The 18563-nt window shown below is 47.7% G+C and overlaps 1 protein-coding gene across 4 annotated transcripts in view; it reads right to left on the bottom strand.

Moving 5' to 3' along the window:
• ATAD2B (ATPase family AAA domain containing 2B) overlaps positions 1-18563 on the bottom strand; it is a 3113054-nt gene that overhangs the window by 1094834 nt on the left and 1999657 nt on the right. For all 4 annotated transcript variants that reach the window (XM_069605879.1, XM_069605877.1, XM_069605876.1 and 1 more), the window contains exon 19: positions 14287-14472. In XM_069605879.1, the coding sequence (XP_069461980.1) occupies positions 14287-14472 (186 nt within the window). The remainder of the gene's footprint in view (positions 1-14286; positions 14473-18563) is intronic.

The raw sequence follows: 18563 nt of genomic DNA, 5'->3' as shown, positions 1-18563 counted from the left end.
GTCCCAGAATTGCTGTATCCCTGGTTTACTCTCCTTGCATCTCACCATTTCTTCTGCTGTCCGTCTGCTGCCTAGCAGCACATCTCCTCGGCATCTCGGTCCTCCCCACCCACGGCCTTCTCCTTCGCTTGGTAGCTTCTGCTGCCTGGATGGCAGTGCGGCAAACACTTTTCTGCCTCATTTCCTTGGATGTCGTCCACACCAGCTTCTTCGGTCCGGTCTGAAGCTCACTTTCCTCCCGTGTCCCAACCAGCGTCAGGAGGGCCGATTCTCTCTTTGTTTTTGGGGTTCCATATTTGAATGTCCCAGCACATGTTCATGACTAGAACGCAGCGTTGGTTTGCCGATTCTAGTGATCATGACTTCGTCCCTCTTCCTAGTCTCAGTGTTACAAAAGGGGGAGGTGTAAATAAGTCCCAGTACTAGAACGCAGTGTGGGCTTGCTGCTTCTAGTGATCTTAAATCATCCATCTCCATTTCTCATCCCAGCATTAAAGGGAGAAGTATGCACATAAGGTTGGTGACCAGTAAACAGATTCTTTATCCACTCTACAATATATGCTATGATGTGATATGGTATTTATAACGCGCCTATACACAAATGTTTCAAGGCGCGACGAGGCAAGGGAGGGGGAAGAGGGGGAAGACCGAGACAACAATCTTACTAGGCCAGGTGACATTGAGATCGCACAAGTGCAGGGGAGGGGGGAAAGGGAAAGTGTGGGGGCAATGGGGGAAGGGGAAGTGCAGTACATAGGATAAACAGTAATAAATACATTGAATAAAACAAAAGGTAAACACTGCAGCCAGCTTGTGGCAAGTGCAGGGGTAAGAGCAGACATCAAGTATCAAGAGCTGGTGGGGGCTGTAGGGATACAGAAATCGCCCCCAAGTGCAGGGCTTGCCCCAGAGGCAGTGGTGCAGGTGTGCAGCTGGCGGGGGAGGGGACCTGGGCCCAAGAACAGAGGATAGTCAGGTGACCAGTGCAGTTTCAGTCAGGAGTTCAGCAGGGGAAGAGGAGGAGAGAAAGCAGAAGCAAAGAGGAAGGTCTTGAGGTGCTTCCGGAACCGGAGATGGTTCTCCTCAAGTTTCAGGGAGGCTGTTCCAGAGGGAGGTCCAGCCGAAGAAAGAAATCTACCACCAACTCGTTGCTTGGAGAAGCGACTGACCCTGAGGGAGATGGAGGCAAATGAGAGAAGAGCTCGAGAGGGAAGGTATTTAGGAACATAGAGTTGAAAGTATTGAGAACCCAAGCCCCAGAAGGCCTTGTGGACCATGCAGAGGGTTTTGAACTTAATCCTCAAAGCCACTGGGAGCGAGTGCAGAGATTTCAGTCCTGGAGAGATACGATCCCTGGGCTTGAGGCCAAGGACAAGTCTCGCAGTTCGGTTCTGGATGAGTTGCAGAGGGCGGAGAGTAGAAGCAGCCAGATTTAGAAAGAGGCTGTTGCAGTAGTTCAGCCTAGAGAGAACCAGAGCTCTGAAGACAGTGAGCTTCTGGGAGAAGGAGGGGAAAGACAGAATACTTCTGAGGAGGTGCAGCTGGTAGTGTAACTTCTTAGAGATGTCAGATGTGAGGAGAGAGGAGAGTGTGGAGTCGAAGACGACCCAGAGGTTTTTAGCCTCACAGGTGGGAGAAGGAAGAGGGCCAAAGGAGGGCAGCCAGAGAGTGATCGGAAAGGAGGGAGCTGGTGTGCCGTTGAGGAGAATCTCAGTCATACTGGCCTGAAGGCCGAGATCATTGGCGGCATACCACTCCTGGATAGCAGACAGACAGTCAGAGATGAGAGAAGGAGAAGAGGTTGAGGAAGGGAGCCTAAAAATGAGCTGAGTGTCGTCCGCATAGCATTGAAAGTTGGGGCAGAGAGCGGCAATGCAGTGGGCAAGAATTGCCAGGCATTGGTAGAACAGCCAAGAGAGAGGTTAGACCCCTGGGGAACACCAGAGGTAGAGATAAAGATAGAAGAGAGGAAGGACCCAAGTTGGACCTAGGAGTGTCGATCAGAGAAAAAGCAGGTCAGCCAAGCCAGAGCCTGATCGGTGATACCCAGGTTTTTAAAAAACCACAACAACCACATAGAGCAACAGGCTCTAATGCAATGAAACAATATACCTATCATTGCAATTACTACTACTACATAACACCCCACTCCCTGCCTTCACGTTAGCTAATCAATCACAATTGCTGCATCTACATCCTCCAATTGTTTTATACTGTTCTTCTCTCTAACATTTGCGAACAGCATTACCGTTTGTATTATCCATCTTTGCATGTCTATTCCCATTTCCGTGTTTTGCATTCTTAGTGCCCTCTCCCACACCGCTGTTTCCGAAGTGCACTACTTTCCCAGTTCTTTCCACCATTTGTCCACACTTGGTTATCTCGCGTCCTTCCACCACATGGCTATATCACGCTTAGGCAATATATACATCAGGTCTTTGAGTTTGTTCAATGGCTTATCTCTTGCGTCTTTCCTATACCGCTCCAGCATGCAGGCTTCCGGTGTTCTAACATCAAGATCAATGCCTCCTTGCGATGCTTTGCTTGCTATCTTCTCCCAGAACCCGTGGACAATCGGGCGGCCCCAGAACATGTGCATGAGCCCAAATTCTTCCTCCTTGCATTTGGGGCACACGTGCCTCCCCGCCCCCTTAAAAGTAGAAATGATTGCAGGCGTGAGGTATGCCCTTTGTACTATATACATTTGTATTAACTGTAGTCTAGCATTTTGGGATACCTTCTTGTGATATCGCTTTATTTCACCCCACTCATTCTCTTCAAAGGTCTTCCCCAATTCACGCTCCCATTTACTCTAACACTTCAATTCAGCCCGTGAGGTGCAGTTTGACAAAATCTCGTAGATTCTGGACACAGTGTTCCTGCTTTCCGCTTCTGTGAGCAGCATCTTCATATCCTCATTTTCCATATCCCCCACTGTGACATCCAGACATTCTACGCAGCGCCCCTAGAACCTTGTTGTGCAGTAGAAACTGACCCCCTTGTATCCCTGCCTCCTCTCTCAACTCCTCAAATGTTTTCCATCCTCCCTCGTTCCACAGGTCCCCCACCGCAGCCACTCTGCACATCTCCCACCTTGATTCTATCAATGCCCTGTCCCCTTCCCATCCTCCCAGAACCGCCACTATCAGTGTCTGCAGAGAGCGCGGTTACGCTATCCTCATGACCTTGCAAGCCCTGCGCCAGATATGGATGCCAAGCTTCACCAAGTAATGACCCTCGTACTTCTCTTTGACAGAAGCCCAGGGGAGGTCTTGGGTGTTTTCACCGCAATGCGGGCTGCATCAGTGTCGTCTCTACTGTAGGTACTTCGGCCATCCATTTTACCATGTGCTGCAATTGGCACGCTAAGAAATACAGTTTTGAAGTTTGGCACCCTCAACCCTGCCTGGTCGTACTTCCTTTGTAGCGTATGCAAGGCTACCCTATTCCACCCTTCCTGCCATAGTAACCCATACACAACCTCTCCAGTTCTCGAAAGAATGGCCCCGGGATGTCATATGGGACATTTCCAAAGCAGTGCATAAAACGTGATAGTGCCACCATTTTTAGCAGCGCCGCCCTCCCGATCTTTGACAGGGGCAAATTGCCCCAGAATCCCAAGGACGCGGCTAATCCAGCCTTGGCTCATGCAGTGTTATCTTCATGCTTCCGGTAGGGGTCCCTGTGTATATTAATACCCAGGTATTTAAAGGAGGTCCTGCTCCAGGGCAGGGGGAGGTCTGGCAAGTTCCCTTCCTCCCTGTGGCCGCCAACGGGAACAAACATGATTCTTTCTTGTTAATCGTAATACCCGTGAACTTGCTAGAGTTATCCAGCACCTCTAAAATGTATGGCAGGTTCACCTCGGGGTCACTCACATATAGCAACACATCAACCGCATACATCGATATCACGTGCCGACTCCATCTATGTCTATGCTCACATCCCCATATTCCTGCCGCAGGTACGCTGCCATAAATTCAGCTGCCAAAATATATAACATCAGAGACAGTGGGCACCCCTACCTAGTGCTTCTGTGTAGCTGCCATGCCTCTGTCTTGACCCTGGCCATTGGTTCTGTGTATATAAAGCGCACTGATCTCATGTACAGCGGGCCAATCCCCAACCTCACCATTGTGGCATACAACCAGTCCCAGTGCCCTGAGTCGAATGCCTTTGTAGCATCTAGAGAGGCAACCGCGCCTTGTGAGGCCCTATCCGCCATGCTGTAGATCACGTGGTGAAGCCGTCATAGATTCTCCAAGATGTTTCTCCCGGGCACATACCCTGTCTGATCCCGATGATCAGCGGGTGTATTACCTTCTGGAGTCTACTCGCCAGGACGGCTGTGAGGATCTTTCTGTCCTGGTTTAGTAGGGACAGAGGCCTATAGGATCCACAGTCCGTGCCACCTTTGTCTGGTTTGAGCAGTGGAACTATAAGGGCCTCGCTCATGCTCGCGTGCAGGATGCCGTCTGCAAGCGACTCGTTATACACCCTGGCCAACAGTGGCGGAAGTATATCTACATATGCCTTGTAAAACTCACTTGGGAGCCCAACCGTCCCCGGTGCCTTCCCTGTCGGCAGGGAATAGTAGCCATTACCTCTTCCGGTGTTATGGGTGCCTCTAGAGACTCTGCTTGGAGACCATCTAATCTGGGTAAATTAATCTGGGCGAGCACATCTTGTATGTCCCCCCGAGTACCGCACTGGGGGGCTGCATATAATGTCCTATAATATTCGGAGAACACCTCATTTATTCCCTCTTGCGTGCGCACTTCCTCCATGCCTGCGTTCCTGATCGATCTGCTCGATGACCTCACGGTCTCCCACTTACACAGCCACGCTAGCATCCTCCCTGGCTTGTCACCTTGTGCATGACTCCTCTCCATATACTTTGCATTATTAAACTACCCAAGCCTATCCAATTGTGCCAGGCCCGCTTGCTTTAGTGCGATCATCTTCTTCAAATGTTCCTTACTCGTCAGGGCCTCCCCCCTCTCTACTCTTCAATTCCTCCTCTGTCTTCTCTAAGTCCCTCATCAGAACCTTCTTTACTCCTCCCGACTCAGCTATCATCACTCCCCTGATAACCACTTTGTAAGCTTCCCAGACCATGCCCACTTTCTGTACGCGCCCCTCATTTACCATAATCTATTCAACTGTGCTTTTTCTGACATGCTCTGCAAATGCAGTATCCTGCAACGCTTCACTTCTCAGTTTCCATGCGGGAATGGGTGGCCTTGGAGCAGACACTCTCCACAAGTGGTGAGTGGTCCGACAATATTCTATCTAGGTACTCTGACTCTGAAAATTCGGACCCGCTTTCCCTCCCAATGAACATATAAACTATTCTTGTGTATACTCTATGCAGCGCTAAGTAGTGGAGTATCCCCTTGTTTCTCTGTGCTTGGCCCTCCATACGTCATACAATTCGAAGTGGTTCACTAATGAGTTCAGCACCTTGGCCGGGGGGGGGGGGGCTGGCCGCTTATGCTTGGTGTCCGACCTATCTATAGCTGGGTCCATAACGCAATTGAAGTCCCCACCCCAAATCAAGGTACCGCTTCTGTATGGACCTAATCTCGCGTATAGTGATCTGAAAAGCATTGTAGCATGGTGGTTGGGGCGTGGGTTTTTACCACACAAACCTCTCGGTTTTCTAGTGTCCCATGCACTATGGCCATCCTTCTCTCATCGTCAGTTTTCACTGCCATCACCTTGAATGGTATGCTGGGGGCTATCCAGATGAGGATCCCCCCTCGCATATGTCGAATATGTAGAGCCCACCATCACCCGACCCCATCCCCCCCACGCCTTTTCCAGGTTCTTTTGCTTCTGTTTATCTAGGTGCGTTTCGTGTAACAGCGCTATCCAAACCTTGTTTTTCCGAATATACATGCTCACTCTCTTACGTTTCACATAGTTATTTAGTCCTCTCACATTTCACGTCATAATTCTGATCGTATCCGCCATGTAGCTCATGTTAAGAAGTCAGTGTGTCCACCAGCCTGTGGCCAGCCTAATTAGGGGTTCGATGCAGTTCACTTTCAACTGTGATAGGCTCCCCATTCTTGACCCACCCTACTCCCTCTCACATGCTGGGATAACCCTGTTTCCGCACCATTCAACCTGGTCGCAAGACTAGTTTCCTGGTGCCCTACGGGCGGGCCCTCTATAATGGTCCACAATAAGTTAAGGGGGGGGGAGGGGGTTGGGGGTCTGCGTTAACGTTCCCTCTACCGGGTATTCATGATCTCCAATATGCCCCCACTTTTCATCACACACACCTCCTGTGCCCTTCTGCGCCTTCCAGTCCACAGCTGCTGCTAAATCAGCCCTTTGCTGCAGCCTGGGCTTCCCTGTCCTCTCCACTTGCACAGTCTTATGCTCCCGCAGTGGCCTTCCTGTGCCTAGGCCACCCTACTTCAGCACTTGTGGGGCGCCTCGTCTCTTTGGCCATATGGCGCAGAATGAGCAGTCGTGCAATGCACTAGTTTATGTAGCCTTCCCTGGGGCTACTGTTCCGTGTGTCTTAAAGAGCAAAGTCTCGGTCTGTACTGCCTATCCAGCTGGTACTCTATCAGGAGCCAGCTGCATGTGGGCAGGGTGCTAGCCCTCATCTATGCTGTGTTCTCCTCCTCCTGCAGCACTCAGGCTCAGCCGGCTCTCAGCAACTAGGAGTGGTGGGGGGGTGGCCTCTCCGAGCCAAGCAACTCAATGCAGTTCGTTAGGGTCCCCCCACTCCCTCCAACTTCTTGCCAGCAGTTGTGGTGGATCCGGGATTGCCGCTGCACACAGCGCCTCCTTGTACCAGTCCAGTTGCTATCAGGCCCGGAACGTCTTGTGCAGTCTTCCGATGGGGGAGGCCGCACATCTCCTGCCGAACTCCTACTGCTCTTGCCTCTCCAGCACCAGACTTGTCGGCTCGCTTGAATCCGTGTCTTCAAGCCCGGCACCTACTCACAGCTCTGTCGGCCATGTCTCCTTGTTGCCACCAGGGCTCTGTACTCTCGATGGTTGTCCTCCTTTGACTGGGGGCTGCGTAACGCTCCAGCAGCCCCAGTCTCTCTCTGACAGCCTCCGGGTCGTCCACCGCTGCAGCTCCTGGTGCGTGCGCCCTGCTGCTCCTCTCTATCTGCCTTGTGTCTTCATGTAGACACTGCCATACATGGATGCTCCGTGGCTCCTGCAGTGCCATCACAGCCTCAAGCCCACCGCCGCCATTATTTCTGACCTCCGCCTCAGCTCTGATTTCATACGGTATTGCGTTGTGAATGCAGCCTCTACAAGCGTTCCCTTGCCACATGGAGCTCCTCCAACGTTTCAGGCTTCAGTTGCTATCCTTGGTTAGCCGGTTGCACGGCTTTCAGCATACGTTTTAAGCAAATCAATTTATGGATCCAGGGAGCTCTCGGAGCTCCCAACCTCCTCACATGGCCTCTAGCCACGCCCCTCCAGTGATACCCAGGTTATCACAGAGACGGTTGAGCAGGATGGCATAGTTGACCGTGTCAAAGGCAGAAGAGAGATCAAGTAAGATAAGGACATCAGGGGTATTGGAGTCAAGGTTTGAGAGCAGGTCTTCACGGATGTTCAGGAGAGCAGTTTCCGTGCTTCTGGTAGCTGATGGTCATGGAGACAGCCAACTAATTCAGCATCAAGATTAAGCTGGCAGATGGTCGGCTTTTCCAGGAGTTTGCCCAGGAAAAGAGTGATGGAGACTGGGCGGTAGTTAGGAGGGCAGGAGGGGTCGGCTGAGGGTTTCTTAAGAAGAGGGTCACAAGGGAGTGCTTCAGGGGGGAAAGGAAGACCCCAATGGTGACGGAGTGGTTGCAGAAGTCGGCCAGAGCAGAAGCCAGGGTGTCAATGTGGTTCTTTATGGTTTTGGAGGAACAGGGGAGAACCTGTTTTGATGACTTTCATAGATGAGACTTCTCTAGAAACCTAATTTGGGGAGAACGGGGGAAAAGCAGAGAAGGAGGGCCAGGGGAAGAGGAGCGAGTAGAGGGAGGAGGAGGAGGGGAAGAGAGAGAGGACAGGATGTCCTGAGTTTTAGAGATGAAATGAGAAGCCAGGGCTGTGCGGAGAGCCTGGGAGGGGACAGGAGAGGTAGAGACTGCAGCATGATTGGCCAGCTCCTTGCAGATTTTAAAGAGTTCGGCCGAGTTGTTGGACGAGGGTTCTTTTCTTGGTGCGGTCAGAAAGCCAGTATTGCCTTTGGAGCAGGCGGCAGGCCAGTTTGTCCGAAGATGTGCAGGAAGCACGCCATTTCTTCCCGGCCACCCTGCACTTGCTTTAAGGGCGACGAGGTCCGAGTCGTACCTGGAGTTGCACTTGGCTTTGGGCTTCAAGTGGAGCCTAATCAAAGGGGCAAGAACATCAAGAGTATCAGATACAGCAGAGTGGAGCACAGAAAGGGCTGTGTCAAGGTGCGAGTCAGCTGAAGGAGGAGGGCGGGTTGAGAAAGTGGCAGTGAAAGCATCAACTGACACACACTTCACTTCATGGGTTGAATAACCGAGAAGGTAGGTGGCAGTGCTGGAGTTGGCTTGGCCTGACGGGTGGAGAGAGTGAGCCGGGAGGAAAGGAGAAAGTGATCACTCCAGTAGATAGGAGTGGTGAGAGGGATAGAAAGGGGAAGGTCTGTAGGGATCAGAACATCCAGAGTGTGCCCTACAGAGTGAGTCTGGCCATAGGGGAGGATAGCGAGTGAGAGAGAGTTGCAGAGGTTGCAAAAAAGTCCAGAGGATGGACTGGAAGCATCCAGGTGGATGTTAAAGTCTCCAAGAAGGAGGATTTGAGTGGCCGAGGCCAGGAGGGAAGAGGAGAGGTCCACCAACTCAAAGAAGAAGGAGGAGATCTGACCAGGTGGCCGATGGATAGTAGCCACAGTAAGGGAATGGCTAGAGAGAGAGTCTGCAGATGAGGCATTCAAAAAGAGGAGTAGGCCTGCGCAGGAATGACAGAGGCAAGAATCCACTCAGGAAAGATCAGGGCTACACCCACTCTGGAACTATTGGACCGAGGCGCGGAGAGGATTTTGTAGCCGTCAGGGAGGAGAGTGTCAAAGCTCGTGACAAAGCTGGCCGTGAAGCATGTCTCAGTGAGACCGAGGACATCCAGGTCAAGTTCTTCAAGGAGGCCGCAGATGTCAGAGGAGTGTTTGACAGCTGAGCAACAGTTTAGAGTGGCAATATGGAGAAGGTTGCCGTCCTTGAAAAACTTCCAGGGAGCGGTACAAATCAGAGGTACACCCTGCAGATGTGTAGAAGAAGCCCGAGGGGGGGCAGATGAGGAAGGAGGAGCAGGCAAGGTAGCCAAGGAGGCGAAGCCGTGGAAGCAAGAGTGCGGACAGCAGGAGATGAAAGGAAATTGATGAGGCGCAGGAAGCGTCTATCAAAGAGGAGAAGGTTGGCCTGAGGGTTTTGGACCAAGATAGTACCATTCAGGTAAACATTAATTATGACCTTAGAGGAGTGGAAGGAGGCCAGGAGGGCCTCCCACCGGGTGCCACCATTAATGGGAGAAGAAGAGAAAGGAGAAAGCACAGACCATGTGAAGAGTCCATAGGTCTGGCGAGGGAACGACAAAGAGGATGTCTGTGAGGGTTTGCCTGGAGGAAGCCCTGATATAGGTGTCAGCGATAGGGAGGCCTGGGTTGGAGACCAGGATGTCCTTTATAAACTTCTTACTACCAGATTTAGTGAGGAGAGCAGGATAGTCAATAGAGAAGCAGTTAGAAAAGATAGGAGAGACAGAGAGCACCATAGAGTAGGTAGGGAGAGGAGGAGGAGGGAGGAAGGTGGGGGGTTCGGGCGGGGAGAACAGTAGGGAAGGACACAGGGACGGGCTCAAGCAGACGAGACAAGGAGGGACGAGACAATAGTGGACAACTGAACAAAAACGACAGGAGCTCAGACAATAGTAGAACAGTTTGCTAGCAGAACAATTTGCTAAGAAGGCAAAACCAAAGACAGCACTACCTTCACAATATAGTTTAACACCAGAAACAACACACCTAGGGCTGAGAGTCCTGAACAGTGGGAGAAAGGCCTAGGTTTCACAATGCAGTTCAAGTACGACCAATAACCATAGTGTTATCTCAGAGTGGCACATGCTAATAATCACACAATTAATCTAGTGTAGGTAAGGTTGCTATGTGGCAGAGTATTAAGGGTAGCGTGATGGCTCTATTCCTAACCCGGGCTACTCCTACCTTACTGGTATCTGCTGGCTGACAGCTGGCCACTGGCTTCCCCTGCTGACACCTGCAGACACTAGCTGGAGCCGCCTCTGTTGGAGCCACCCTTTTCCTTGGGGCCCTTAGCCGCAGGGGCTGCATGGGCAGAGGGCTGCCATGAGAGGGTCTGTTATGTTCATCAAACTGGCCAATCAGCGAAGGATGGGCGGTCTGGGAGGCGGGAGGGAAATGGAACTGGGAAGTGGATGGCTTGGGAGGGAGCGGGATGGAGAGGGTGCGAAACAGGGCTGTGGCCTCGGCAAGGGGGACAAAATTACAGTAAACAAAGGCCCCGGAGGGTGTCAGAATCACTTCCACTCACTAGCTTCGACATTCCACTAAGTAGCCATAGAAGAATGGGGAGGTGAAGGAGGGTTAGGTCTTAATAAAACAAGGGGATACCATGTTTGACCTAGCAAATCTATCAGACTCCCATGAGGGTTGTGTCTCCCCTCACGCGTTACTCCCTCAGATAGCCTCCGCCAGGGTCGGGACCACGTAGCTTCTGCCTTTCCGTGGCCACATGAGGCGAGACTTTCCGTTGGATAGGAGTGACGACATCGCTAGATTCATCATACCAGATAGAATGCATAAGGCCAAAATCTCCCCGATCTTAATGTGATGTAGAAAATACACAATAAGTAGGCTTAATAGAAAATATGCTATTTTTCTGCCCATGCCTGTCCAGGTTTTGGAGAAAGGTAACTAATGATTTCAAACATTTCACTAAAGGAACTCTGCCTCAACAAGGAAATAATTCTTACTCCAAGGCACACACATCTTCTAGACACATTACTAGCAGCAGCCATCCAATGTATGATATCCCAATGGAAAAACCGAGAATAGTTATCTCACAGGGCATGGTGGAACTCGATCTGCCAGTCACACATACTACAAAAAAACAATCTATCAGATCCAACCTCACTGGAGAACTTTACATATATTTGGAACCCCCTAGAAAAATTCCTAAACCACATCCAACACACTGATCAAAGCAAGTATCAAAACTGAGAGGTCTGCAAAACTCATTAGCAATGGGCAGGGGGCGCCAGCAAATCAGGAGGCTCAGAACACAGACTGTACTGTATGGTACAAGCCTGCATTCCGAGCTGCCTGGGCAGCCAGCGCACCCTTCCCTTCCTCACTCCCCACCTCCTACTTCATCTCTTAGCCACCCGCGTAGTTTCCTACACGGGTGCTAAAAGTGTGTTTTTGTTTTATTTAATACTAAAGAAACGTACCTTAGAAGCATGTCCCAAAGCTGTGCAGTCCTATTGAAAAGTAAGCCCGTTTTCAATGTTGATGAACATAGAAAAATGACTTCCTGTCCAACAGGACTGAATGGCGTCGGGCTGCGCTTCTATAGTAAGTTTATTTTGTATTTTAAATAAACACCATTAGCACCCATGTAGACAACTACACGGGTGCTAATGGCGATATGCCCCTCGGTGGCGGGCCATCCTGTAGTTTAATGGCACGGCACCCTCGTTAAGAGAACATTGCTGCACGGTGGCCCTTAACTTGGGTGGCAGGCAGTTACCTTCATGGTGGGCTCGCCACCTCAGGGCATATCGCCTCAGTAATAAAACCTCCTCGCTATTATAAATGTTTATATCCCTGAATGTTTAAAAATAATAAAACAATGGGTAATCAGATCATTTCTGGCTTGGATTGGCTGCCTGCAAGTTTCGAAACCCCCTCCCTGCCCAGACCCACATGGGAAACATCAAGACTTGAATCGTACCAGCCATTCAACGCTTGGCGAGATACATGGCCCACCCCTCACCATTTTAGCCACCTCAAGAGTTAAGTGTACTGCTTTTAAACTCAGGGTGCAATACCCACTTATAGAATAGACAGTCAACCCGCTACCCGACACGTCACGTCACTACAGAACAACATAAAGGACTTGGCTCTTTTCACGTTTGCTGTCCTTATTTTACCAAGCTTTCCTCTACTATCTTCTCTTTACTATATCTCCTTATACTCATTCCTTTCCTCTCTTACAAAACTTAGCAGCTTATAGCTTCCAAACAAGATATGAACAAGGAATACAACGGGCGACCAACCGTATGCCACATAAATGCAAGGTAATTTCTGTATTGATGCATTTTATTTTTTAAATGGCATTTATAGAGCGCTTTACTCCAAAGCACTGTACAAAAAAGTTTGAGTACAATAAAAATAAAAATTGATTCAATTACAAAAATGTTCATGGACAGAATTAGGACTGGAGAAGACAGTTCCTTAGAGAAGTACGGAAGTAAGAGTAGGAAGTAGTAGAACGAAGGGGGAAAGGGACAGAGTACCAGTTCTAAGGGGTAAGAAGAGAAAAACAGAATCAGGATTGGGCACATGAGGGTGAGGAACAGATAATAGAAATTGAGATGAAGGGAGAGATTGGGGCATAGAAGGAGACCCAAGATGACAAATAACTGGAAGCAATACCAAAGAGGGTTTTGAACACAATACAAAGAAAATGTAATTTGAGCCAAGAGAAGAAAGCCAGCCAAGCGAAGACCGCGATTGAGAAATGAATTTCAGGGGGATAGCTGGTATAGAAGGCAACTATAGAAGCAATGAAGATGGACTTGAGAGGCCAAGCGAGGAAGAGAAAAAAGAATAGTAGAACAGTAAAAATAGCAAGGAAAAATAAGAGATGAGATCAGGTGTTTGGTAGCGCCGAAGGTCACAAAAGAACAAGCTTTGCAAATATTAAAGAGATACAAAAATGGGAAATAGCAGAAATGTGAAGGGAAAAGGATAAGACTGTCAAGGTAGAGGCTGAAATTGCAAGCAGTGTTGGAAAGAGATAAAGAAGAAGGGAAAAAGATAGGAGGCGGGAGGAGAAGGGACGGGGGAATAGTGGTGGCAGGAAAGAGATGACTTCAGTTTTAGATGAGTTAAGAACAAGGAAGTGGTCTGACATCCAAGTTAAATTATTGTGGATAGCCAGAGTAAACAAAGAGAAGGAGAGAAAAAGTTGTGCGTCACCAGCATAAAAGTCGTGAGAAATCCCAAAGGACAAGATAATTGCAGCAAGAGGAGAAGTATAAAGAGAGAAGAGAAAGGGGCCAAGAATAGAGCCTTGGGGGATGCCATGAAGAAGAGGAAACGTTTTGGGAGGAACCACCAGCCCAGGAAACAGAGTAAGTACGGTTAGAGAGATGAGAATGAAACCAAGCAAGGACAGAGTCAGCAAACACAAAAGAAGACAGAGAAGAAAAGAGCAAAGTGTGATCAACAGTGCCAAATGCAGCAGACACGTCTAAAAGAATAAGAAGAGAAGAGTGCTTGGTGTAACGTGCAGAGAGCAAGGAATCGCAAACAGAGAGAAGAGCCATTTCAATTGAGTAACAGGGATGAAAGCCAGACTGGAGAGAAGGAAGGACAGAATTATCATTAACAAAGGTAAAAACCTGAGTATTAACTAATCATTCAAGCAGTTTCGAGAGGTAGGGAAGAAGAGAAATTGGATGGAAATTAGATGGAAGAAAGAGGTCAAGAGATGGTTTCTAGCGAATAGGGAGAATAGAAGCCTGCTTAAAGCAAGAGAGGTTATGTTGTTTATCTATTAGAAATGTAGAAACTAGAGTTCCTATACCCCTTGAAATTAAAGCAAATTGTTAAATCACTCATACTCTCTATCTCAAAAGGTTTGCTCTGTTATGTTTCATATCAAGCCCGAGATTTGTGGCACCCCTCATTTACCAGGCATATAACCCTATCTTATTCCATCAGGTCTCAAGTGCACTCCCACTGTTTATTGGGGGTGACAATGCGTACAACGTAATGTTTGCTGTTCTTTTACAAAATCACAATCACATGTTTTCAATCTCGAAAATTAACAATAACTGTTGCACCTGGCCCCAACCAGGCAAAAGCACAGTTGCTGCTGCCCAATTTTGAAAATAATCTTTTTCAGGCAGCACAGTAGTGCACAGGTGCAACAATTACTGCACTGTGAAAAATGCCTACGATCCATGTTAATATACCTGCCAACTTCAATGCCTTCCACGTTCATTACATAACAAGCTACTCACCTCATTAGGTAATTCACTGTATGTGGTTTCGGAGGTAGACAGCAAAAGTATTGGTGAGAAGGATGGTATGTCTTGCAGCAATGTCAGAAAAGTAGCCCTCACAGTTTCACCAACAGCATCCCACCAATCTCCTATATGAGGCATGTATACAATACTAGGAACTGCTCTTCGGGCTTCACGAAAAATCTGAAAATTGAAAAAAGGAAGGCATGTTATATTGCATGACTAGTTTGGCAATGCAACCTCAGTTTATAGGCAATTAGCTTTGAACAACAAAGTCACCATTACAATTTTTCCCAAGTCCCTGATATTTAGAAGCTTTGACAATTCAGAGATTTTGATAGAACACTAGTATCGTCTTTTAAAAAAAAAAAAAGATCTAATCTGTTTTCTGATCAGTCAAACACTACTTATTGTGACAAATCCTTGGATATCGTCCCCTCTCCACTAAGGGGAGAGCCCTTCCCATAAGGACAGGTAGGTGAGGTTGCTACACAATAGTCCCCCTGAGGGTAGTACTCAGCGGGATGATCTCATGGGGACAGATCCCCCATGTGGGATTAGGAACTTCCCTCATCCTCATTCCCTGGACGCAGTGCACTAGTTCCCCACACATACTTGTGTAAAGTGGATAGTCCAGCCCTTGTGAGAACCTTTGAGACAAGAAAGTAGAGACTACATGCTTGTCTGGGGATGTCCCCTGCTCCAATAAAAAATAAAAAAAATGGGGGCTGTGGGAATGTCCCCCGCATGTTCAATGTAATAATGACACTGCAAAAAACAGCAACTTTTTTGTCTGGGGACATTTTTACGGGGGCATTGTTACATGGAACCCGAAAACTGGGACAAGGAAAAGTCCAGCAAACCCACTAAGGAGTGATACTTATACTGGTACTAAGACGACGTGTGGAGCGCCCTATGGAACCACAGTAAGCATCCCAGTCTATATGGACACTGTGCAAGCATAAAAACTGAGGATGGACTCATGACAGGGTTGAGCCCTCCCTAGAGAAAGCGCAAGAGCCAGCATGGCCAGGAAAGAGGAAGAAGGCAGATCAGGATACCGAGGCGGGAGCACAAATGTCCGGAGCCAGTCCAGAGCAGAGGGACCGCTTGGCAAGCCAGGAACGGGAAGCTCCAGGTGTTCCTAAGATACAGGAAGCAAGGGAAGGAAGAGCTGCGCTACCCAGAGGAGAAATATCACTGCAGAGCTGCCGCAGACCAAAGAAGGGCCACGAGGATAGGGGAATCCTCGCAGCGGACGGAGGGCACCAAGGAAGACCCGGAACCGCTTTGGACCGCGAAAAAAGATAAGCAGGTTTCCGGGAAGGTGCCGGGACCCCAAGAAGGTGGTGGGAAACCCAGAGGGGAGAGAGAAGCCGAGAATACAGGGTCTGGGACAATGACAGAGGGAAAGGAACTTTGTTACACATTTGAGCTGTACAATAGAACTTGGCCAGAAAGTGAACCATGCAGATCAGGGAAACCAAGCAAGAAAGAGGAGTCTGTGACCTGCACCCATACAAGAAAGAAAGATCATCAATGTTCTTCATAGCCACAGTACCTGGCCAGGTAGTGAACCAGGTTGACTGTGTCTAATAACAAAGATTAGGTGAAAACCCAATCATACAGCCGCTCTCTGGAATCCCATACTGGGTTTTATATTAGTTGTAATTTCACTATGTATAGTTCCTTCGATCCAATTCTTGAAAAAATACAAAAGTCAAATATATAGTGATTTTTCAATGTTGAAAATTATTTTATAGAAAGAAGTGACTAGTAGCCACCAAAATTGTTCTTCGTGAGGAAGAGATTGCCATAAATCACTCTATCTGAAGACTTATTTTTGTGCCAATGCATTTCGGAATATAACAAATTCCTTCATCAGGGCAAGTCTAAAACAATAAACACATAACTTTCACATGCAATTGTGCCAACCATCCCAAGATTAATATCCAATATAGAATAATTCCCACATTAGAAACAACGTAAGTATATAAATATCAGTATGAACAATCATCATCCAAATAGTTGAAAAAATATGAAGGTAAACACATACCCGACAATGTAATGAGCCGGATCAGAAGGCAGGTCAAAAGATATAAAATAAGAAACAAATCAGTACAAAGGCAAGTAAAGTTATCCTATAACAAAATGGAGGGAATCGGGTCCATTACCTGATGTAGGTGGGTAATGGCGAAATCTATGTTTCAGAGGTCAGGCTGCTCCACCGTGTACGGCGAGTAGGTGCTGTGAATGGTAAAGTGAATATATATAAAGGACCTATTCAAAGTGTAGCTAAACGCTAAATCGAAATAAACAGGCGTGAATTGTAACTCACCATATGTAAAGAACGAAGCGGAGAAGTTCTCTCAGCGTCTGCTCAAAGCAGACTGTCTTTGTTGCATCGGCGCGTTGCCGAGCAACCTGGTTTAATAAGACACGTGATTGAAGGCAGAATGTCCTCCTTGCATCGGTGCGCAGCCAAGCAACTCAGTTGTGTAAGACACGTGATCACGGCTCTATGAACACGAGCCGCGACCCGTGTCCGGGAACTGATCAATAAACTCAATATGATCAAAATATCTAATTACTGGACCTCCTGGGGCAGTAATGATAAAAGTCATCGCCTAAGAATCAAAAAAGAAATAAGTAATCTGTCATCCATGGACATAGAAAAAATACTAAGATTGAATGAACCCATTTGGATAAAAGTAATGGCTGTTATATGAGCACCTAAGATGAGGCTATACTAATTATGAACGTACCTAAGTAGGATGGATGGAGCCTAGGGAGCAACCCTAGGGCTGTACCTTATATTAATAGTATGTGCCTTAATGCCGCTAGTGGTGTCGTCTAGACAGAGGGCACCTCGGGTCCTGGGGGAACTCCAGGATGCGCAGCATGCAGGACATCTTTTAAACATGGGAAACATCTCTTGTTCTTATACATTCAAGTGACCCTCAACATTCAGGTCATATACGTACTGGTGTCAATCTAAACCAAATGATGCTAAATGCAATGTAAGAAAACAATTAGAAAAAACAATTAGAGAAAACAGTGAAAGTTGATCTCCTCATTTAACCCATTGGGTGCCAGACTGCCAAGTTTGTCAATCCAATATGTCTCTCTGCGACTCAAACGTTGGCATAAATCCTCATGAGGGCTGTTCTTGGTTAAAGCTTCCAAAATTACAAATTTTATTTGGGACACGTTATGTCCATTGGCCATCCAATGTCGTGCCACAGCTGAATTAATGTTTGCATTACGAATACAAGATCGGTGTTCACCCCACCTCAATTTAGCTGTTCGGGTTGACTGTCCCACATAAAATTTCCCACACGGGCATTTAATGCCGTAGATGATATTACTACTGTCACATGTAGCAAAAGTCTTAAGCATAATCTTCTGCCCCGTCCTTGGATGGTTAATGGAGTTTCCTTTAATAACAAAATTACAGTTGACACACTGTAAACAAGGATATGTCCCAGTTCGCTGTGTCATAGGTTCCCTGACTGTAGGTTTCGTCTGCACCAATTCATCCCTTAGGTTCCTACTGCGTTGGTATGCAAAGATTGGTCTTTCACTAAAAATATCTTGAACTCTAATATCATTCTTGAAAATCTCCCAATGCTTCATAATAGTTTTCTTGATTTTGTTACTTTGCGTAGAGAACTTGGATACAAATACTGGTGACTTCAATTCTCTCTTACTTTTGGGATTCTGTTCTGATAATAGAGTCTCTCGTGATATGGCATCAACTCTGTCAGATCGAGTTCACGGTGCAGGAGATTATTCCGATCAGTCTCTTTCCGAAACAGTGAAGTGCTGTAGATAGTGAGTTGTTTTCTGACTTGTACATCAAGGAATGTTATGATTTCATCTGAGATCTCTCTAGTGAACTGTACCCTTTGGTCGATGCTGTTTAGATACACAAAAAACAGCATCGACCAAAGGGTCACTGTTTCGGAAAGAGACTGATCGGAGACTGATCGGAATAATCTCCTGCACCGACTCAGCTTCCATCAGCCGAGCCTACTGAAGAATCTACCGTACAGCCAATTACTTAGGGTCAAGAAAATAGTGAGTGATCCTGAAGACTACAGAATGCAACAGATGGAAATGAAAGAAACATTTCTGGCCCGGGGATATAAGCAGGGTGAACTCGATCTTGCATCTGACAGAGTTGATGCCATATCACGAGAGACTCTATTATCAGAACAGAATCCCAAAAGTAAGAGAGAATTGAAGTCACCAGTATTTGTATCCAAGTTCTC

The sequence above is a fragment of the Ambystoma mexicanum genome, chromosome 4p, assembly GCF_040938575.1.
Source record: "Ambystoma mexicanum isolate Mex_15411 chromosome 4p, UKY_AmexF1_1, whole genome shotgun sequence".
Lineage (NCBI taxonomy): Eukaryota > Metazoa > Chordata > Amphibia > Caudata > Ambystomatidae > Ambystoma > Ambystoma mexicanum.
Note: the sequence above shows the minus strand (reverse complement) of the source record. Positions and strands in the feature narration are given on the sequence as shown.